Genomic DNA, 24,228 nt, shown 5'->3' with positions numbered 1-24,228 from the left:
GGATTTAGTCCATGTTAAAGAGACAACTTCTTTAACATTAAAGACCGAAATTTGTGTTGTTTTGTCTCATCATAATCTTAGTGTCCAGAATATAAGAGGTCAGAGATATGACGGCGCCAGTAATATACATGGTGAGTGGAACAGGCTGTAAGCATTATTTCTTAAAGATTGCCCGGATGCCTATTACATTCATTGCCTGGCACACCAATTACAGTTAACACTTGTGGCTGCAACTAGAGAAGTATCTTACATTCATACTTTCTTTCAAAATCTGGTTTTTGTTATCAATGCAGTTACTAGTTATTCTAAACAACATGATGAGTTGCAAGCTAATCAAATTGTTGAAATTAAACATTTAAAGGAAATAGAAGAGATTCAAGCGGATAAAGGTCTCAATCAAATTTGAACATTGCAACGTCATGTAGATACTAGATGGAGTTCATATTTAACTAATATATGTAGTTTGATAAGAATGTACGGTGCTACTCAAATAGACCGGTATATTTTTTACTTTTAACAATTTGATCCCTCACGTTAGATTCGTGGTTCCGCCCCTGACCGTAACCGAACTGTTTAGACGGGTTTTTTCGGTTCGATTAACGGTAAATCGGTTTCGGAATTACTTCACCGTAAACATGTCCATTACTTTCAAAGGCAAAACACACGGAAGTGACACATTTTTATCGACTCATTTTTTTTAACTCGGTTTATTCCTCAAAATTTCTTTTGTTTATAAATTTGGTTTTAAAGGGACCTTACACTAGAGTTAACTTTATCCTTTTTTTTGAATTATCAAAAGAAAAAATTTATCCTCTTTTTTTTAGTGGTGTAATTTTTTTGTGCAATGCACAATTCTTTTTATTATTAACTAGTCAAATAATTAATCAAATAAATCGTGCCTTGTGGTAATCATATAAATTTTTAAAAAAAATCTATAAATTTATATAAATCGAATATATATATATAATAAATGAATTATTTACATATTTTAATTATATTAATTGATGTCTTTTTTGGACCGACACTTGTTGTAATATTATTAATATTGTTTTAATCTTTCTTTGGCCGACACGGATTAAAATATATAAATATTCATATTTTTGAATTATATATATATATACAAACAATAACCCTATTGATAGGGATAAATAAATTATGATTGTATAATACTGCATTAATTGTACAAGCTGTGGGCTGCTAGGCCCAATAAAAAGATATATGAAACTCAGACCAGAAAGGTTAAGCCTGATGGACCAGATCAGGCCTGATGGAATAAAAAAGGCCCAAAAGCCCTAATTATTAATTAATTTCGTAATTAATTAATAAGGGAAAAATCAGCTATTGAGAAGAGTCCCGATAAGGATATAAATCCTTATAGATTAGCCTCAAGGGGACCTAAAAGGATAAGGAATCAGCTTCCTACTTCCTAGGACTCCTAAGTCTATCCTAATTCAGAGGCTTGTCCACCAAGTCTCCTATACCAAGTCCAATTCAAGGACTCCCACATCTATATAAGGGGCCTCACCCCACAAATCAGAACTACGTTTTTTGGCTTGATTCTCTAATTCACAGAGATACGTAGGCATCTCGTAAAGGCAGATTGAGTCACGAAACACGAGAGCAGCCATTAAAGGCCTTGAGCTCCCGAATCTTAGTATTAAATACAGCAAGTAATAACCTTGATTTTTTATCCATAACATTTGGCGCCGTCTGTGGGAACGCAATAACAACCATGGCGAGAACACGGAGAACAATTGGAGCTCTAGAGAAAGGAACACCATCAGAGACAACCCAGGTGATTTCATCAACCGTGGAGGTTCCTCCCCATTCAACTTATGCATCTACTCAGGGGGAAGCCCAGACAGGGGCAACTCAACCTCAGCCACAAGGGACAACTCCCCCGACTATTCAAGGTACGAATCCTCAAGTTCAGCAAGTACATATACCTGTGAATTCTCGACCCGTCGGGTATGAATATTCAACTGTTGTTACTACTAACCCCCCTTATGGGATGCCCCTTCACCCTGAGGTTGGAGGAAGCGGATATGCTGGGCGAAGCGAAGCACGAGGGCGGTCGCCCCCCTATATACGAGGTTTGGATCCTATCCCTGAGGATCGGGAATTTTCTGGTCCATACACTGAGAGAGACTCCGAATCTTCGGATGATGAAGTGGCCCCGAGAAGGAGGCGCCCTGGAAAAGAGCCAATAGCCGATGGAAGGCAACGCCCCCAAAGCACCCCAGGGGCGAATCCCCAAGAAGTGCAGGAAAAGATCAGGGCTCATGAGGCTGAAATCCAAAGGCTGAGGCGTGATTTGGAGGCTCACCAAGCCACCAGACCCCACATACCTCCTAGGGGGAGAAATCCTCCCCCTATCATAGACCTGGATGGTCCGGTAAGAAGAAGGGCTGCTGTCCCAAGAACTGATCCGAGCAATCTCCTTCCCCTTGGAGATCCTGATGATCCAACTCCACCCTTCACAGAAGAGATAATGAATGCCCATGTCTCAAGGAAATTCAAGATGCCCACTATCAAAGCCTATGATGGCACGGGAGACCCCGCTAATCATGTTAGGACATTCTCTAATGCACTGCTGCTGCAACCCGTGAATGATGCTATAAAATGTCGGGCCTTCCCTCAAACCCTGTCGGGTATGGCTCAAAGATGGTACAGTCGCCTACCCCCAAATTCTATTGGATCATTCAGAGAACTAAGTCAGGCTTTTATTAAGCAATTCATCAGTGGAAGAGTCCATGAGAAAAGTTCAGCATCTCTTATGAGTCTTGTGCAAGGAGCTAAGGAATCCTTAAGAGATTACCTGAATCGTTTTACAAAGGAGGCTTTAAAAGTCCCAGATCTTGATGATAAGGTAGCCATGATAGCATTGCAACAAGGAACTAGGGATGAGTTTTTTAAGATGTCTTTGGCCAAATGACCCCCTGAGAGCATGTTGCAGCTCCAAGAGAGGGCAGGGAAGTATATCAAGGTTGAAGAAAGTATGAGGAAGACCGTAGTAAGTAATGAGCCCACTGGAGGCAAGAAACGAAAAACTGATTTGGAGTATATCGCTAAGGACAAATATCCTAGAACCGAACAAAACCCTGATTCAACCCCCAAGAAGGGAGGACCTGGGCAAAAGTTCACTGAATATGCTAAGCTGAATGCTCCCAGAAGTCAGATTTTGATGGAGATTGAGAAAGACAGAGATATTCGCTGGCCTAAGCCCTTGAAGGCTGATCCCGCCAAGCTAGATAGGGGCAAGTATTGCAGGTTTCACAAAGATATTGGCCATGACACCGATGAGTGTAGGCAATTGAAAGATGAAATTGAGTTTTTGATTCGAAAAGGAAGATTGAATAAGTATACTGGAGATGGAGGGGACAGAAATAATAATGGAAGGAAGAACTTTGAAGATCGTAGGAGGGACCAAGATGATCAGGGGCGGAATCCCCAACCTAGAGGACCAGTTATAAACACCATTTATGGAGGGCCGAGACCTCAAGGGCCTGTGATAAACACGATCTTTGGAGGTCCAACTGCTGCTGAATTGTCCAAAAATTCCAGAAAGGCATATACTAGAGAGGTTATGCATATTGTTGGAGAAGCCCCGAAGAGGGCCAGGACAGAAGTAACATTGGCTTTTGATGATTCCGACCTAGAGGGTGTGAAGTTTCCACATGACGACCCGCTGGTCATAACACCAATAATAGGAAATAGCCCGGTTAAGAGGGTCCTTGTGGATAATGGTGCTTCTGTGGATATCTTGCTCCACGACACCTTTCTAAGGATGGGGTATAACGACTCCCAGTTAACACCAACCGACATGCCGATATATGGATTTGCTGGAGTAGAATGTCCTGTGGAAGGGATAATCAAGTTGCCAACCACCATAGGTACGGAGCCAAGGCAAGCAACGCAGATGCTGGATTTCGTAGTGGTAAAGGCCAGTTCAACTTATAATGCTATCATGGGGAGAACAGGGATACATGCCTTCAAGGCAGTCCCCTCTTCCTACCATTCAGTCATGAAGTTTCCCACCCGAAACGGGATTGGAGAAGAGAGAGGAGATCAAAAAATGGCTAGAAGCTGTTATGTGGCCTCTTTGAGGGCAGATGGAGTCGGGGGGCAGGTTCTTTCTATTGAAGATATGGATGTTCGAGAAAATGATGAGAATAGAGGAAGGCCAGCAGAAGAATTGGTTTCGGTTCCTTTAGATCCCAAGAATCCTGAGAGGATGACTTTCATTGGAGCCACATTAGAGGAGCCCCTTAGAGGGAAGTTAGTGAAATTTTTGCAAGAAAATAGTGATGTGTTTGCATGGTCAGCAGCTGATATGCCAGGCATAGACCCGGAGTTAATTACTCACAAGCTAAACGTGGATCCAAGTCGGAAGACAGTGAAACAAAAGAAAAGAAATTTTGCCCCGGAAAGACAAGAGGCTATAAAGCAGGAAGTGGAAAAGCTCTTAGAGGCTGGTTTCATTGAGGAGATTCAATTTCCGGAGTGGTTAGCAAACCCTGTAATGGTGAAGAAGGCTAATGGAAAGTGGAGGATGTGTATAGACTTCACCGATCTGAATGATGCATGCCCCAAAGACTGTTTTCTGCTGCCTAGAATTGATACTTTGATTGATGCCACCGCTGGACATGAGATGCTGAGTTTCATGGATGGGTTTAGCGGATACAACCAGATCAAAATGCATAAGGATGACATTCCCAAGGTATCATTTATCACTGACTTTGGTGTTTATTGTTATCTTGTTATGGCGTTTGGTCTCAAGAATGCAGGAGCCACCTATCAAAGGTTGGTGAATAAAATTTTTAAGGATCTTATTGGGAAGACTATGGAAGTCTATGTTGATGACATGCTAGTCAAGAGTCTAGTAAAGACTGATCATATAACCCATTTGAGGGAAGCTTTTGAGGTCCTGAGGTACCACAAGATGATGTTGAATCTCACGAAGTGTGCTTTCGGAGTAGGATCTGGAAAATTCTTGGGATTGATGGTCTCAAAGAGGGGAATTGAGGCTAACCCCGATAAAATAAAGGCAATCCTGGACATGGAACCCCCAAAAACTGTCAAGGATGTTCAGAAACTCACAGGAAGGGTTGTTGCGCTAGGACGATTCATCTCCAAGTCAGGAGACAAGTGCTTGTCATTCTTCAAGTCATTAAAGAACATTAAAGACTTTGTATGGAGTGAGGAAAATCAGAAGGCATTTGAAGAGTTAAAGAAGTATATGGGCCAGGCCCCGTTGTTGGCCAAGCCAGTTCTGAGTGAAGTTTTATTCTTGTACTTGGCTGTTTCAGAAAGCGCCTTGAGCGCGGTGTTGGTTAAGGAGGAACTGAAAGTCCAGAAACCCGTATACTATGTCAGCAAAATTTTGCATGGTGCTGAGTTGAATTATTCAGCCATTGAGAAATTCGCTTTAGCCTTGGTAATGGCTTCAAGAAAGCTGCGTCCTTATTTTCAAGCTCACCAAATTGAAGTGCTAACAAATCAGCCACTGAGAAATATCATTCACAGTCCCAAGGCAAGTGGGAGACTGATTAAGTGGGCAATAGAGTTGGGAGAGTTCGATCTCAAGTATAAGCCACGTACGGCCATAAAAGCCCAGGCACTAGCTGACTTCGTGGTGGAATGTACCATACCCAACCAAGAAGTCGGGGGGCAGGAAGATACCATACCTCAAGACAAGGGAGTCGACAATGGGGACAAGGAGAAAGAATATTGGGTTCTCTATTTTGATGGAGCATCAAAAACAAATTCCAGTGGAGCAGGGTTGGTTTTACAAAGCCCTGATGGATTCTTAATTGAGTATGCCATGAAGCTAGACTTCCCAACCACAAACAATGAGGCAGAGTATGAAGCCCTGATTGCTGGCCTTGGTCTAGCTGGGACACTTAGAGTCAAAAACTTAAAGGTCCGTGGAGACTCGAAGCTGATCATATCCCAGGTAAAGGGAGAATTTGAGGCGAGAGATGATACGATGGCTAAATATGTTCGCCTAGTAAGGGCTGTGATGACCCAATTTAATGAATGCCATGTTGAACACATTCCAAGGGAAGAAAATGCTAAAGCAGATGCGCTATCAAAGTTTGCTTCATCTGAGATTAAAGAAAGTTCAGGGAGTGTGTACTTCCGTGTTTTGAAGACACGAAGCATAGATGTTAAGCTTGTGGCTCCCGTAGGCTTGGGGACGTCATGGATTGATCCCATCAAGGCTCACATTCAGACCGGTTGGTTGCCAAATGATGCAACTGAAGCACGGAAGTTAACTGTTCGGGCACTAAGGTACTCTTTGATAGATGGGATTCGTTACAAAAGATCTTTCGTGGTTCCCTACTTGAGGTGTCTCAGGCCCGATGAGGCACGCTTGGCTCTTGAAGAAGTGCATGAAGGTATTTGTGGACAACACTTGGGGGGCAGGGCCTTGGCTCATAAGATAACCCGTTTAGGCTTCTATTGGCCAGAAATGATGGCTGATGCCAAAGAATATGTAAAGAAGTGTGATCGCTGTCAGAAACATGCACCAGTGGCCAGACAACCCCCCGAGATGCTGACCTCTATCAACTCACCTATTCCCTTTGCTATGTGGGGGATGGATATTCTAGGGCCTTTTCCTATGGCCACAGCACAAAGGAAGTTTCTGATTGTAGCCATTGATTATTTCACTAAGTGGATTGAAGCCAAGCCCTTGGCCAAAATCACAACTAAACAGGTTACACAATTCCTGTGGGAAAACATTATGTGCCGATATGGAATTCCCCGTATCCTCGTCACTGACAATGGAACACAATTCAACAACGAGGAATTCAAGAAGTATTGCGAAGAAAATGAAATTGAGTTACGGTTCACCTCTGTGGCTCACCCGCAAGCCAATGGGCAAGCGGAGGTAGCAAATCGGATAATCCTGGATGGACTAAAGAAGAGAATCGAAAAGTCAAGAAATAATTGGGTGGATGAGATACTTCCCATATTATGGGCCTATAGGACTACCTGTAGAGTCACGACAAATGCAACTCCTTTCATGTTGGCATATGGGGCAGAAGCAGTAGTTCCCGTGGAGATATCACATTCCTCTCCAAGGATTCGGGCTTTTGATGAAAAAGAAAATGAGGAAGGGCAGAAGTTAGCCCTGGATTTAATCGATGAAGTGCGAGATAAAGCACACGCAAAGATAGTAGAATATCAGAAAAAGGCTTCATTCTACTACAACCTAAGGGTTAAAGAGAGGTTTTTCAAACAAGGTGACCTAGTCTTGAGAAAAATAGAGGCTTCTGGTGTCGGACAGAAAGGAAAGCTTGCCCCAAATTGGGAAGGGCCGTATAGAGTCAAGAGCGTTCAGGGTAGAGGAACCTACAAGCTGGAGACTATGGATGGTTTTGAAGTCCCGAGAACCTGGCACGCACAAAACCTGAAGGTTTACTACGTGTAAGATGGTCGAAGTACGATTCTCACTTGTCATTATGACAAGTAGGTTTAAAAGCACCTTGAAGCTTTGTTTGCATAGTATTTTTCTTTTTTAGCTATTATAGATCAGGGTCGAACCCATATTATGTAAGGTTTTGGAAAACCAGACTTGAAATTGAAGAGTTCGAAATTATTTCAACCTATGGATGTTTGAGTTGTGATAATACTTGTGTGGCCCATTAAGCCAAGTTTGAATATTAAAGTATCGGAAAAATGAAGGAGAGAATGCAAATAAGGAAAGTAGCATAGCCCCGCAGGGTAATAAGTTTTAATACAAACAAAAGTCCAGACATAAATTAAGGATAAAATTACAAAATAGAAAAACTACTCCTCCATGCGGGAGCCTTCATTCTCTTTCTCCTTATCAGCGCCTTCAGCGTCCTTCGCAGGGGAAGCGGGAGGAGAAGCAGTGTTAGGATCCAAGATGCGATCATCTGGCTGAGGAGAGTCGAAGAGGGCATCTATGCTGTCCTCTGACTCAGCCTGCTCAGGACTTATAAAGTCCTTAGGGTCGACTAAGCCCGGGTACTTCTCAGAAACAGCCTTCACGGCCGCATCCCATCCCTGAGTGAACTGTAGGGAGTAAAGACCCTCATCATGAATCTCCATGAGATTCTTAAACTTGTCAGAATCCATGTAGTCATCAATGAGCTTATCCTTATCGCTCCTAAGTTTCACCAGCTCGGAATGAGCCTTAGCCAGCTCCTCTTTCTTCGTGTCTAGCTTCTTCTCTAGGACCTTGGCTCTCTCCTCCCACTTCTTCATCTCCTTTTCAAAAACATCAGAGTTACCCTTCCAAGATCTAGCCTGATGTAGGGCCGCCTGGAAATAGGTATTACTCTGCAAAGAAATATGTATGAGTTGGCGCAAATTTATTGGGATACAAGAAAAGTTGAAATTCACAAAAGGAAGAGAAGAAAAAAGAAAATTACCGCAGCTTGGGCTTGAGAGCCCAGAAGCTCAATAGTCTCGACATCACTCCCCGTAACAATGTCAGTGAAATCATGGGGAGTGATGGAATGGTACGACCAATCCTTGGCATGTTTGGTGGATCCAACCACCGTATCGCTCCTCCTGAAGCCCCAGTTAGGCCTGAAGGAATGTGCCTTAAGTGGAGGATCCACATCGTCCCCCAGCTCGACCACCGGGACGTGGGGCTTAAGGAAAGTAGGACCGTCAGGTTTGCTCCTGGGATCCCTGTTTAACTTGGCCCTCTTCTGGCGGCCAGATTCCCCCTCCTTGGGCCTATTGACGTTATTAATAGCCTCACAAGCTGAAAGGAAAAGCAGAAGGAATATTAAAATCCAGAAAAAAGAAAAAGTACGGTTAAAGAGAAGGAAAAATAATTTCGCAGGTATAAGTTTACCCTTATCACTGGCCTGGGAGAGACCAACTTTCTTCAAGGAAAACTCCTCTAAAAGGGTCCAGGTGTCTGTTTTCCCATCGTCTGAAATTAAGGCTTGGTAGGCCACCTCCTCCTCATCAGTTAATCTGATGCTACCAGGACTACCATCTGATACTTTGCAAAATGGCCTACGGAAGAGTGTGGCCCAATCACCCCCAGCCCAGGTCAGCCTAACAAACTCATCCCTCCATTTAGGGTTGTTCTCGACTATAGAGTTACTATCAAAGATATGGGGAATTTTGGGCCGTTGGCGAATTAAAACCCAGCCCGGCTGACTCATGGAACTATTATAGAATTGGAAAACTTTCCTAAAGACTGCTACGGAAAGAGGAAAGCTATTCCTGAGACAAAGGACCATAAAACAGATAATGTTCCTCCAGGCGTTAGGAGGGAGTTGACAAGGGTTGATTCGTACATCGGCTAGTAAACGAGGAATAAATTCGTGAAATGGGAACCTAAGACCTGCGGTCAGGGCTCCTCGATAAATGAACAGGGTATCCCCCTCCCAATTACAAGTCCTATCCCCAGGGGCGGCTGGAGTGATCCTAAGGTGGGGTGGAAGTCTGTACAGGGTATTCATAGACTCTATCCTACCATCTAACTCATGAAAAGTGTTACCATGATTATACGAATCTAACTCAGACAGAGAAGGATATTCATCACCTCTCGAGTTAATCATATCAATGAGGGAAGTATATGGAGATTGAATTTGGATGTTTGTACCTCTCTTAGAGACATTCATCTTCTGCAAACGAGCTAGGTCACGGTCCGCCATTAATATGCTTCGGTTGAAGGCTTGAAACCCAGAAATACTTGAGAATGGAGGAGCTGCGGTGGCTTTGGTCGCCGGAAATCGCCTTCAAAAGGGAGAACTTTAGAGAAAAATGTGAGATGAAATGAGAAGTGGGAAGTGAAGTGAGGATTCTCACTCCACACTACACTTATATAGGCGAAAAGCTCGGAATACGAGGCGTTTTTAGGCCCATTTAGCCAGGCCCAACCTAAAGGCCCATCTACAAGAAGTATCAGGAACAATCTAGAAGCTCCTGTGGAATTTAAAAAGTCAAAAATCGACCAGAACCTTAATATGGTTCGATCAGAGTCCTGATCGATGCAAAAGAGAGTCCTGATCGATGCAAAAGAGAGTCCTGATCGATATCTTATTCGAACAGGAGGGAAGAAATCCCCTAAGATCGATCAGAGTCCTGATCGACAGAGAAGAGAGTCCTGATCGATATCTTATTCGAACAGGAGGGAAGAAATCTCCTAAGATCGATCAGAGTCCTGATCGACAGAGAAGAGAGTCCTGATTGATATGCTATTCGAACAGGAGGGAAGAAATCCCCTAAGATCGATCAGAGTCCTGATCGACACAGAAGAGAGTCTTGATCGATATCTTATTCGAACAGGAGGGAAGAAATCCCCTAAGATCGATCAGAGTCCTGATCGACGGAGAACAGAGTCCTGATCGATATTCCATTCGATCAGAATGGTCGAGAGCCATTTAATTCGTTCAGAGTCCTGATCGAAATCGATCAGGAATCCTGGTCGATTAAGCCCGTGTAGCAATCGACTAGGGTGTCACTTTGAAGGCCAATTCGGTCAGAATCCTGATCGAAATCGATCAGGAATCCTGTCGACCAGAGTGTAAGATCCTGAGCTAATTCGATCAGGATCCTGATCGATTTTGGCTGCATCCTGATCGATTTTGTCTGCATCCTGATCGATTTCGAATGCATTCTGATCGATTTTAAGCCAGAAAATTAAGGATAAGTCCCGGGAAATTAGGGAAAAATCCAGAAAATTAAGGATAAGTCCCGGGAAATTAGGGAAAAATCCAGAAAATTAAGGATAAGTCCCGGGAAATTAGGGAAAAATCCAGAAAATTAAGGATAAGTCCCGGGAAATTAGGGAAAAATCCAGAAAATTAAGGATAAGTCTCGGGAAATTAGGGAAAAATCCAGAAAATTAAGGATAAGTCCTGGGAAATTAGGGAAAAATCCAGAAAATTAAGGATAAGTCCCGGGAAATTAGGAAAAAATCCAGAAAATTAAGGATAAGTCCCGGGAAATTAGGGAAAAATCCAGAAAATTAAGGATAAGACCCGGGAAATAAGGGAAAAATCCCAGAAAATTAGGGAAAAATCCAGAAAATAAGGAAAAAATCCCGGAAATAAGGGAAAAATTCCTGGAAATTAAGATAATTCCTGAATAAAAGGAAAAATTCATTGTAAATGTGTAGGTCGCTCCACACTTTACGGAAAAACGAAACCCTGTAAGGGAACAAATAGACTTAACTTCTGCGAAACCTAATCAATGTTTCCCAAAAGTTGGGGGGCAAATGATAGGGATAAATAAATTATGATTGTATAATACTGCATTAATTGTACAAGCTGTGGGCTGCTAGGCCCAATAAAAAGATATATGAAACTCAGACCAGAAAGGTTAAGCCTGATGGACCAGATCAGGCCTGATGGAATAAAAAAGGCCCAAAAGCCCTAATTATTAATTAATTTTGTAATTAATTAATAAGGGAAAAATCAGCTATTGAGAAGAGTCCCGATAAGGATATAAATCCTTATAGATTAGCCTCAAGGGGACCTAAAAGGATAAGGAATCAGCTTCCTACTTCCTAGGACTCCTAAGTCTATCCTAATTCAGAGGCTTGTCCACCAAGTCTCCTATACCAAGTCCAATTCAAGGACTCCCACATCTATATAAGGGGCCTCACCCCACAAATCAGAACTACGTTTTTTGGCTTGATTCTCTAATTCACAGAGATACGTAGGCATCTCGTAAAGGCAGATTGAGTCACGAAACACGAGAGCAGCCATTAAAGGCCTTGAGCTCCCGAATCTTAGTATTAAATACAGCAAGTAATAACCTTGATTTCTTATCCATAACACCTATGTAATAAGCAATATTTATATGAAAATATGTTTAAGATCGATAGAAGAATTTTATTCAATTAATACGATTCGTTCTGATTCAATTATATTTCATCGAACCAAAACTTTTGAATTTTAATAATTTTTTAACCCGAAAGTAAGAAATTAAAAAATTAATATAACATATATCTGTCTATATTTTAGAAAAATATTCAGATGTTAAGTTGTATTAAGAAGCACTATATCATCGTTCTCGTGTTCTCCTTAACTTCAAAAAAAAATTAGCCAAATATATACCTGACAAAAAAAAATCGTCCAAATATATACCTGACAAAAAAAATCGGCCAAATATATACATCCAGATTAAAGTTAAAAATACCACTTGAAACTTTGAAGCTATTAAGTTGCAATTTTTGTTCCTAGTAACTTTATAAAATTTAATCACACGAGCATGGAAAATCTTATTCAGGTTATATTGTTTTTTTAAATAAATAACTGGTTATCACAATCAATCAAGATAATTTCATTTGAAAATTAGTTTTGAGATTTTAGCAACTATCTTCACCGTTCATTTGTACGAATACATATACAGCTAATTCTTTCAAAAATTAATATTTTGTAGCCTACTGGCTTTATGAGTTGAATTTTCGATTCAGTATCAAAGTTTGGAAGTACTAGTGTGTGCATGAAATCAGTTCAAAAAAAAGTATGCGGAAGGTATAATCATAATTGGACTGACAAATAAACACTCTCTTGAAGCATTCACAGGTTAATTATTCCATCCGTAATACATTTGGGGGACTAGCACCCAGTAAAAAAAAAAAAAAAAACTGAATACAGACCGAGACACTGTTGCCACTACAATCTCTTCCTCAACCCAAAGCATACATTAACTTGTTAACTTAAACACGTGAAATGATTCCCGGGAAAATCTTAATGCATGAATGGTTGGTGCTAAATGGTAAACTCAATCTGGCGCCACAAGTTCACATACAAAACGAATTACATAATGCACACAGATCATTTGATTAGAGCAATCTTTATAGACAGGCCTATATCCAGATGCATGAATTATCGATGAAAGGGTAAGGCCATTAGCATCTGTATGGAACATCGGTATATCTAATACACTGGTATCAGCAACAACATCGGCAAGATAAAATATTCAAGCATGTGTAGGGTCTTGACTTTTCTTCAAGTTCCTGTGCTGTTGGTAGTCGTTCCATTCCATATAGGTTGTTTCTACTGCAACAGAAATTGTACAAATTTCTGCAAATCCCTTTACTAAATGGGTACACCCTACCAGGAATTCCTCTGCAGATGATAGGAAACGTGTGGAACCCAAAATGGAGATTAAAATCGGAAAAGCATAGATATTTAATTTTTACTATATCATTGGCTACATTATGTCCCCCAGCCAGTTCGGTATATCAAAGTAATAATGCCCGCGGAGCAAATTATTTTCACCATTCCCAGCCTTGTTCTATTATTTAAAAATTCATCAGTATAAATGTCTCATGCACTGAGAACAGTTAACACACTACAGTGAAAGGACTTGTCGTTTAATAATTTCTTCGACTGAAACAAATTTTTTGGTGCATCTTACATTTTAATGTGATACATAAAATTTAGGGTCCACAGTCAATGCTATTTTTCATATACTTCAAACTTTAAAAACAGTACTGAAAAAATATAATAAAGGCTTTCAGGTTATTTAACATACTCGCATACATATGGAGCAATTACTCTCTACATGCATCACTTTTTAAACCATCAATCTCTTCAATATAAGGGCGAGGACGGCCATTGGCAGTTATCACACACCTACCTTTATATGTATAGTATGTACTGGAAAAGAAAATTCCTGTGTACCATATTTATATACACGCAAGACTTGCTGCATTTTAGAAGAAAGAGGAATTTTGGACATTTTACAGTGGTATACCGTATATTGCAAGGCACAATACAGCGAGTTAGTGACTAACCTCAAGTAAGCGATACGCCTTCGCCTAACAAGCTCGAAAGTAGTTTGATTTGTCAAGATAAGGTAGCTAGAGAAGAGGAAGAGAAAAATAAAAGGGGCAACCAAGAGATAAGAAGGTCAGTATAACTTGTTATAATGCAAGACATTCATGTTCCATTTACAAATTTACAATGGGAGAAGCATATCCACAAGAAATACAAGCACCACAAGAAATACAAGCACCACAAAAAACAAGACCATTCATAAAATACTTGGGAGTCTTGGACAAAAGGTTACTTCTTTTTCTGTAAACATAACTTAAAGCCACATACTCACAATATTAAGCACGAAATAGTTTTAAATCTGCTTAAATCATCATTAAAAAGCGATAATGTCCACACTATGATTGTAAGCGTCGGTAATGTATGTTGACTTCACTATACAAAGAGTTCATTTGGAAAGAACTACATTCCAAATTTGTATGCCATGGTAAATACGTTCATCTCATATACATATACACAATTTCCGAACCAAGTATGTGATCTTATACTGGAACCATGATGAGTCTTTCCCTTGATGAGCCGGAGATAGAAACCATGATTTTCCAAGATTATTGATGTCTTATGTCTTATTTTTATTTGATGAACTTGTGTATTTGACTATTTGGTTTAACTTTTTTTTTGAATGGTACTCTTGGTTTTGTTATTTAATTACATAATATATATATTAACGATATTTTTAATGTCGTGCCTGATGCGGAACGAAAGATTAGAATATTGATTTGTATTTATTTTATATTATTAGTTATAAATAGGTTTAATGGTAATTTAATATACAGTATGATATATATATATAAGTATTAGTAGGAATATTCTATATTATGGTAGAGAATAAGAAAAGGATTTGTGTCCTTTATTAAGAAGATTTTACTTGGTGGTCAAGGTTTAGGAGTTTATATAAACAATTGTAATCTGATTTATTGAATAGAATTGATTATTATTGAATTGAGATTGTTCTCTCTCTTGTTATGGGTTGCGATCCTAACAAACTTCTCTTCTGCGGTTGAGAAATCCTAGGGGTGGTGATTTTTCTTCGGTTGGATCAATTTAGGCGTGAGTTTTCTGCGGTTAATCGACAAACATCTATCCTTTTACTTGTTTTTAATACCTGTCCTGCATCAGTACCCCCCCCCCCCCCCCGGGCACCTGAATCCCATATTCATTTTTCCAAATTGTCGTATCCCCATTTTCTAGTTTAGGTGTTTCTAACTAAGAACTAAGAAGCCAATAATATTCTGCTATTTCATTAGTCAAAAATATATAAGTATTTAATAAAGACAGGCTTATTTGAAAACACTTATTATGATACCAAGAGGTATTTAGTTCACTAAGATCTCTTGTGCAGTAGAGACGCTAGCCAGTAGTGAAGCTAAATTCTTTGTAACATTGTTCAAGCTAAGATTCTAAATTCCTAATAGGGTTAGGACTTGGGAGTTTCAAGGGGGAATATAAATCTTTTCCTTTTCCAAATTGTATCAAGGACTTTTGAATAAAATATTATGCATTAATGTGCTAAAATAATAATCGTGAAAACTATACTCAATCTTTCACTTAATGTGTAGATAAAAAAAATTAAGAATTCTCTTAGCCCCCAAGGAAATGATGGTTCGTACCTATGGAAAAAAAGGAGGAGGAGCAGGAAAATGAGCAAAATCAACAAAATAGCTAGCAGCACAATCATGATTACATCTACCCACCTGAGAAAGAACCACATGTGAACCAATCTATTAGCTTGCAAGAAGGGTTAATGCTGAAGGGAAAACTAGACAACACTAGTCACACGATGAGAATTTGTCAATCAGGTCACATCCTGTTTGATTTCTCGTATTTTTGTATTCCTACCAATTAGTTACTCTCTAACAGTGTTTCTAACAGAATCAATATAATAACCTCCAAATCCCTATTAATTTAGTGAATGAACCCACATAATCAGGACAAAGGGCCCAATCTGTAAAAACCAAGCACATTGTAATTCAGGATCCTCTATATAAGGTAGGAAACATAGGAAGTAGACGTACCATGACTTTAAGATATTAGCTTGTAGACATTGAATGTACAAGATGCAAGTCCATAGACACAATGTCGTTTCTTCACATATGTACCACCTGGTAATGAAAAAGGATAACTCGAAAAATTATGACTTCTTTACATGATGAGGAATATGGATTTAAGCAAGAAAGGATGTAAATGATGACTTATCTACATCCCATGTATATAAGTCTGAGGGTAACATCATACTAAAAAGAGCAAGCATATTAAAAGAAAAAGAAAAAAACAACACAACTGGAACAACAAAAAATGAGATTATAAGGTAATATATACAAGAATGTCTATCTCAAAGTTACTTTTCTTCATTAATACGCTTATCTTAAACAACTGACAGATTTAGCTTAGACCCGGAGTCACGCATGAAAAAAAAAATTCACTAATTTCAACTCAATTTACGCTGCTAGTGATCATTCTATGCCTATATAACTCCAAAATATTAGAATATTACAAAGGATTTCATATATATACACACACACACACATAACTAGAAACTAATCTAGCTCACTCATTTTTAATATTACATTAAATCCTAACCACTAATATAACACATATTTATTTCTATTATTGAATCATTTTTTACACTACATCCTTCACTCCCGGATCTAGTTTCTTCCCATCTGATCCATTTGTCACTACTGATCTACTCTCTCTCCCCCCTCTTTCTCCCTCTCTTGCCCCCTTCCTCAACCCCATCCACTTCTTTCCTTATACCCCCATCCATGCCTGCATATACATAAAAACGTGTATGTATATCATTTGTACAAGTAGAAATCTTGATATCAAACATTATTAATTTAAAGCTATCACGATTTTTTCAATGGTGACTGTGTAAATTAGATGTGTTTACTGAATGAACTGTTTTATTTTTGATTTTTTTAATTTTAAGAATTAGAAGTTACAACTGGAGACCGTGATTTTAATTGAAGACGATTATTGTTGTTGATGCAATAGTGGCGGTAGTAGGAAATCAAAGGTCAATGATGGTGAGGCAGAAAGTGTTAGTGATTTTATTATTAGGAATTACTGAGTTTTGTAACATGTATTAGTGATTTTTGTAATACGAATTAGTAATTGAATTTAAAATTTAGTAACTTATTATGTATATTATTTGTAGGTATGTTTTTTATCGGAGGTGATGGTAGTGGTGACTATTAGTGGGTGGTGGTGGTGAAAGAAGTATGGATGCGAGTGAATAGATGCAGGGATGGCTTGAATCAAAGACGGAGTATATTTTGCATATAATTTTGTGTGGCTTATATAATTAACCTAATAATTCTATGCAAGTACAAAATTGCCTTTGGTTTCTAGTTTCTAGTTTCTAGTTTTAGGAGGTTTGTATTAGCGCAGCACCCTATATGTGTGTGTGTGTGTTCGCGCGTGTGTGTGCGTGCGCGCGTGGTCAAAATGAAATCAGAACTTTGGCCAGAATTAGAAATAGATGTTCGTATAATCTAGAGTTCATATTTACTCGTTTCACCGCACTACACAAGGTATTTTGTTGCTACAGGACAAAATGTTTTACTTTTTGTAAATTACATGACATTTTTAAAAATTAAACTATTTTACAGCATAACACACACTTTTCTCATTCTTTAGAAACTTTAAAAAAATACCCATGCAAGAAATTTCTTGGTAATAAAAAAATTATTTTATGCAAGAATAAAAAACATTAGTTCGAAGGCTCTATTTTCTGAAATAACTGAGTACTACTCCCTCCGTCCCATTCAATTCTATACTTTTTTTTCAATGTCCGGCACACATTTTAAGGTGAATATAAAGTATACTTCCATAATTTATTTTTAAAATTTTCTTTTTCTGTATTAAACTTCAAACATCAAATATTTATTTAGAACAAAAAAAAATTAAAATAATTTATGGAACTATGTTATAAAGGAGGGTTAAAATGTGTGCCGAATCCCCGTCCCCCAATGTATACTTCTTAAAGGGACAGAGGGAGTATATATTACTGATGCAAACATAATCCTTTGCAACAGAGATGGTGGTGTTCCTGGTTCTGATTCAGTCCCTTGCATAAGCTTTTATTTTTAAGAAAAAATTTCTTATTTCTCGTTTTTGAACCCTTCTCTATGCATTTTTTTTTCAATTTCCTTAATCTTTCTCTTTCTAGCAGTTCCAAACGTGCCATAAAAATAATTTCAGACTATAAAAACATAAGTGCCTTTATTACTAATAATTTTGGACCCCCCCTCAAATTTATGTCTGCATCAGTCACTGCGTCTGTGAAGCTTATATTCCCTACGAAGCTTATATTCACTACAATAATGATGAAATAAAAACAAACTTACGATAGAAACAATTTAGTAGTAATATAAAGAACTGCTGACAAAAATAATTGATTGCTACACAAAATAAAAAACACATGAATTTCTTGAAGTAAACGGACTTTCATATCTAGATCTACCTTACTACGAGGTTAATATTAACTTATTCAGGTAGAACTCTCTCAAATTCAGACATGTACAACCTTTTAACTTATAAGCAGACAAAATATGCAACTGACCAAGTTAATTTATATATTTTCTCAGCTCCTTTAAGTTAACGACAAATGAACCCCCAAGTCTTTCGAAAAAGAGAAAGCACAAGATGCTAATAAGAAATTATAAAGTTAAGTTTTTATTTTTATTATGTAATTATTCATACCTAAACTGTATGTAATTTGTAAAAAATATTTATAACTAATTAAAATATTCTACAATTAAGTATATTATTGTAGTCAATAAGTTATAGGTAGTTTACCTATTAGTATTAGTTTTCTTCTACTAGGATTTTACATATTCGGTGTTCCATGTTTAACTGATGTCCGAGTTTAATATTTTTATTTAAACAATTGTAATCTTCATAATTTGAAGATGATAAATATAAGAATTTATGAAACTATGATAAATTTAAAGATCTGTTTGTGTTTCTACCAATTTTTAGCGAAGAGAGGTATACATCCTTCATTCACCCAGTTCCAAAGCCTAACCTACATCAAGTGGTATTAAGAACCAAAATTCTTCGTGTTTTCTGATGTACCTATTTTCTTACTATCAAATGTTTTAGACTCACCCACTATTTGCAGTTCGTTAAAGAATTGGAAATTAAACAGATATGACATATGACAGCATGATATGCAGTATTGAATGTCTCCTTAAACAATAATATCCACGTGATGGTAAACGAAAAAGTAAATTCTAAAGATGCAATGTGAACAATTATACGATGAGTATAAAAATCTACAGATTATCTAAGAAGAATCAGGCTATTTGTAAACCTATGCACCAAGTTGACAAGAGCCCATAAAGCCTATTATTGTGGTTCAATGCCTTACTTTCAACCATTTTCTTTACCCCCCTTTCTTCCACCAATATAAATTTTGACTAAATCAACATCAAATGAGAAGTACGTTGAATAACCCAATACTTTATCACAAGCTATTCGAAAATGATTGGGGGACCAAAAAGTATCAAATAAGCACGGAGATACAAATACCATCTTAGTGATAAGACAGATGGTTGTCACTAACCAAAATCGACAATGATTGCCCTGCCCTATGCATGTTCCAAGCCAAACACAATGATGATCAAACTGAAGAACGCATTTGTCACAATCATGACAATGCTTCGCTCTTGGAGGCTGAAAAAAAATTACAAACATAAAAGAAAAGCAAAAAACAGAAACTTAAAGAAAATATTGAATTTGAAAAGAGTGGGGAGCACTGGAGCAGCATATGCTGCAACCGAAAGAAACATACATAGTGCATGGAGCTGAATCATCTAATTTCCTTAACTAGGATATGCAACAAAATGGGTGAACATGTGATTAGCATTGAATACATATATCTAACCAATCATTCAGATTTGTACGTTAAACCAGTCGCCAACACTCTGATTATCTAGCAAGTATCATTTTGGTTTTAGTGTGCTCCTAGTACTATCTTGTTTAGGCTTTTTCTTTCAGGCTAGTAGCTGTTGCATAAATTTACATAACATGATTAAAGTCATGCGTCAGTGGCAACTATAAGTTATGAATATTCAAGAATAATACCTGCAAAACATTACAGTAGGAACAAGTCCAAGCTCTGCAAAAGTAAAAGAAGCAGTCATGGTAGGACCAGCACATGATAACATGTAAGCTATGCACTAAAAAATAGTCTCTCTCTATCTCTCTCTCTCTCTCTCTCCCTCCCTCCCTCTCTCTCATTGTTCAAAAATTTAAAACAGAACTCCCGTTGTGCCCGGATGGACACTTCTAGTGATCATATTAGTGGATGTGCATGATATGAAAAACAGACATTGTATAGTGAACTTGGAAAAAATTCAATCCCATCAGATGAAGAAACCAGGAGCAATTTCAAACTGCGACTGCTCAAATAACAAATATTTGTTGTTTAAAAGACTATACAACAAAAAGGTTCAAAAGTAAATTCTTGCAACTGGAAAACCCCTTTTTACCATGTATAAGATATGCAAGAACCCTCTCCTGTCAACTTGAACCTTTACAATCCAATCATTAAGGAGCTTTATGGACTGGTCATGACTTGCATGTTTTGTTCCGACTCCAGTTAACCTCATTTGTGAACTTCCCAGAGATTTAAAGATCCCCAATTAGAGCAAATCTAAATTTCAATATTTTGTTTTTGGTAAATGTAAAATAGACAGTAGTACCTAGAAATTGAAACTAATTGGCTAGAGGTAATTCAAGAAGACATGTGTGCATAGGGTCTCACGTGAAAAAATGATTTTAGGCAACCTGCACACAACTATTGCCTGGCAACTTGAGTTGCAAGTTAGTACACTCGCATATTGTATGAGCTAGCACATGCAATTTCCCTTATACTGCAACTTCATCAGACAGTAAAATAATAATGGAGTTTAATTTGTTTAGTAAGTTTATTTATATAAGTTTCTACAGTCAATATTTTCACTACTACAGTACCCTTTGCGATTTTCCGCATAGTTTCGAAGTCGTCCTAAACTGTGCTATCACATGTAGCATTATCATTCTGCATAAGCAAGTGTCGTGAAACAAGTACAACTTCTATTCCAAACAAATGATGATTAAAAACTGGCTTGAAAAAACTATGAGCTACTGAACAAGTATTAAAGTCAGCTTTGAAAAGGCATTATAATGAACTTACTTTATTGCCACAAACACAGTGCTAAAAGCATTTTTACAAAAAAATTCGTACCTGCAAGAAGCTCCAGGTGGGTACATGTCCATCACCAGTTTTGTCCAATGTAATTCGTTACTTCCTAAAAGACTTCTCCCTGGTTCTCGATGATCAACAGTAATAACAACGTTGCCATTTTTGCTTGTAGCAGGTTGCCTTTGCTTGATCATTGTAACATCAATAAGCAATAAACGTAAGCAAATTAAATTCCATGTTTAGTTTAGAGTACAAAAATGTTTTCTTAATATCCAACTATAAGAAAGTAATACATTCTGACTTGAGGAGCAACTGAAAAGGTCATGCAGTACTTACTTTGAGGCCGCTAATGTCCTTGCTAAGGCATTTGTCTCATTAATCTTTCTCATTGTATCAAGAACATAGCTACATAATATTAAAACATACAGGCAACAAGTTAGATAGAATATAACATAACTTTACATATCAAAACCAAAGTCTGCACTATACTTCCAATAGCCTTCATATTCTATTAAGTTACCCGGGAGAAGAACCAGAGGTGAAAAAGTACTGTGCTATTGTAGCGACAAACAACAACAGATAGAGTGACATATACCTGAAGTAAAAAAATGTTGTAGATGTATTAGCAAGTTAAAAACATGTAAAAAACACAAGTCACTGTAGATAAATAAATCTGATAACCAAAGGTCATGTGCTTATTGTGTTCTTCTCGAGATGGCACATAATATATTTAAAAGAACTACACGGTGCAAATAGTATTAACCGGAATTATTTGTAATCCTTCCTTGATCATTGCTATCACATCACTAGGGTTCGTGTTAATGTGCTCGGTAATTCTAGGGCCATCCATCGTTTCTTACATTTTCACATTGCAGTTAACTTACCGAAAACATAAATAGAATAGATTCCATCACCACTTGTCTAAGTAGATTGCTATTTCCGTGTTGTTTGGAGACAAGTAGATTGCTATTTTGGATAAGTAGAAGTAATTCAGAATTGTTTGGATATGTAAAGGAGGAGTAGAAAATAGCATACCAAGGATTGACAGCAGCTTTGTGTCGAAAATCAGCATAGAAAACAAAAACAACACCAATAAAAACGAGATGAAGCATGACCAATGCAACTTTAAGATACAACGTAGATCTCCGAGCTGAAAATCAGTAGGCAATAATAATAATAAAAATAAATTCAATTAAATTCCTCGAATAAATATAATTTAATAAACTCTAAAATACGGACCAGGATCTAAGAGACACGGGAAGTAGTGGTAGCATCTGTTGTCGTCGTCGCCGGCGCGGCAGAAGAAACCCCCAAAAATCGTCATCGTCATACATACATAGATAGACCCGACCCGACACTGTGTATATGATGTTGTTATCTAATTCATATTATTATTTATTTATTTAAACATAAACAGTTATAATAATTATCGGAGACTAGTCGGTAGCAGTATATTAGCGAGTATTAACTACTGCTGCTGGATGTCATTTACCACCCCCATGTGTTTGAACATAACCCAGTTAGTTAGCCCTTGACATTTTTACTTATAGCACTCTGCGGTCGCCCGAGTAAAAATCGGCAATAATTCAATTGATCGGCCGAGTTTTTTAACAACCTTGACTTTAACAATTTAACTACCTTTATTTTTTATAAACTGCACCAACTTATTTATATTTTATTTATAATCTATCTATGTATCTATATCGATATCTATATATATTATAAATCCTCCATATTTTTTACATTAATCTATCAAAAATATTCTTAGATATTTCATTTTGTTCCTACATTATTTTAATCAGGATCATCTCTGGTAATTCTACCGATGATGAAAAAAATTAAAAAGAAAAAGTCGTGTTACGATTTGACGGAAAAAAAATTATGATTCACACTTATTGTCTAATTACGTACAAGTATATCAATTTTTTGAAATCTAAAACATATTTAGTATTATCTTGTCATTAGGGGAGATAGTCATTGATAATATGCGTCAATGATAATATTAGGGCGGTGGTAAGGACCGACTAAAAGAAAATTGATAATTTGATCTGCAAGATACAAATAATGTCTCAATCATCGTCACGTAAAAGGCATAGTACTTCAATATTCATACTGTCGGTTGAGAATACTGTATCGATACCATCTTCTCTATTATTTTTGGATGTTTTATCAAGAAGATTGGGAAATGAAAATTCAGAAGCATTAGTACAAAATCATGTGCATTCGAGCATTGTTAATGCTAAAAAGGGACAACCAAAAAAAGAAAGTGTTGTATCGAATTCAATTAATCGGGAGAGATTCAAGTCCACCAAGTTTTTTACACAGGACCATATAATATGTATTTTAATTATTTCAATAAAATTCTTCTCCTGTTCGATTTTTTGACAGAACTGATGTAAATGTATTGGCGATCTATAATGTTTTACATGGTAGATTCACGAATAGAGAAAAAGACAAGGAGAATGTCTTTCACAATTTTAACACTGCAAGTGAGTTCCATCCGATTACCATTAAATCTTAGGCAAATAATTTTTTTGTAAGTTTAGGCGATCAATATCACAGTTTTAGGCCTATATGTATTTAGTGTTTGACTTTAATTGACGAAACTCGGACAAGCATACAGCCAAACATTCGGAACCTACCAGTAAGTTCATTTATGAGTTTAACCATCAAAATTCAAGTACATTTCATCATAAATTATTTGACTTATTATTTGTTCTAGTTTACATTAATATGATATTCTTTCTAATTTAGGTACAAACACTATCCAGAATATATCAAGAAACTTAGGCTCATAATTTTCAGATATCAATGAGAATAACATTTACTATATAACATAGGCTTACGAGAATTTTGATATAAGACTTTCTTGAAATTTGTAGTCCAAATTAAGGTTCCTAGAATTTTTTTATTAAGATATTGGTCATGAATGCTGAATGTATCGAATTTTCAGATGGGGTACCTTACTCATAGCGAGGATATAAGAGTGATTTTAATGATGAGTTTCCATTTGTATCTCACTATGGTATAATAAAATTTTAATGATGAGTTTCCATATGAACCAAAATTTGGAATAAATTATCCGGCACCAGAACTTAATGGTATAATAAAAAAAATACATTGGATTTTATTTCAATTTTTATTATTTTCTAAAAGTACTGAATATATTAAATGCATATGACTTTTCAATGAACCATCCTGATACTGATACTGTGACGCCCTCCAAACCCGGGGTCTAGATTT

General features: G+C 37.4%; 1 protein-coding gene across 2 annotated transcripts; it reads right to left on the bottom strand.

Moving 5' to 3' along the window:
- Nucleotides 1-12,478: 12,478 nt before the first annotated feature.
- On the bottom strand, nt 12,479-22,513 carry LOC141713077 (protein S-acyltransferase 10). Of its 2 annotated transcripts, XM_074516310.1 has the most exons (11): nt 22,225-22,508; nt 22,021-22,135; nt 21,506-21,580; nt 21,322-21,390; nt 21,028-21,165; nt 19,884-19,917; nt 19,363-19,472; nt 15,806-15,892; nt 15,401-15,484; nt 13,751-13,816; nt 12,479-13,079 (listed from the first exon to the last, which is right to left on the bottom strand). In XM_074516310.1, exons 1-11 carry the CDS (start codon nt 22,313-22,315, stop codon nt 12,902-12,904), a joined length of 1,047 nt encoding a protein of 348 aa, XP_074372411.1. In that variant the 5' UTR covers nt 22,316-22,508; the 3' UTR covers nt 12,479-12,901. The 2 variants fall into 2 exon arrangements, with proteins under 2 accessions (XP_074372411.1, XP_074372412.1); XM_074516311.1 differs by lacking the exon at nt 15,401-15,484 and having other exon boundaries at nt 22,225-22,513.
- Between the last annotated feature and the right edge of the window lie 1,715 nt (nt 22,514-24,228).

The sequence above is a fragment of the Apium graveolens genome, chromosome 3 (assembly GCF_009905375.1).
Source record: "Apium graveolens cultivar Ventura chromosome 3, ASM990537v1, whole genome shotgun sequence".
In the NCBI taxonomy this organism is placed as follows: Eukaryota; Viridiplantae; Streptophyta; class Magnoliopsida; order Apiales; family Apiaceae; genus Apium; species Apium graveolens.
This window is presented reverse-complemented; position numbering and strand designations above follow the sequence as displayed.

Bases quoted from the DNA above. Each gene is read 5' to 3' on its own strand.
- LOC141713077 (XM_074516310.1), bottom strand. From the start codon at position 22,315: ATGACGATGACGATTTTTGGGGGTTTCTTCTGCCGCGCCGGCGACGAC. The intron at 21,391-21,505 runs GTAACTTAATAG...AATATTATGTAG, and splicing joins ACCTCTGGTTCTTCTCCCGG to CTATGTTCTTGATACAATGA. The intron at 19,473-19,883 runs GTATTATTCTTG...ATTTTTTTTCAG, and splicing joins CCTACTGTAATGTTTTGCAG to CCTCCAAGAGCGAAGCATTG.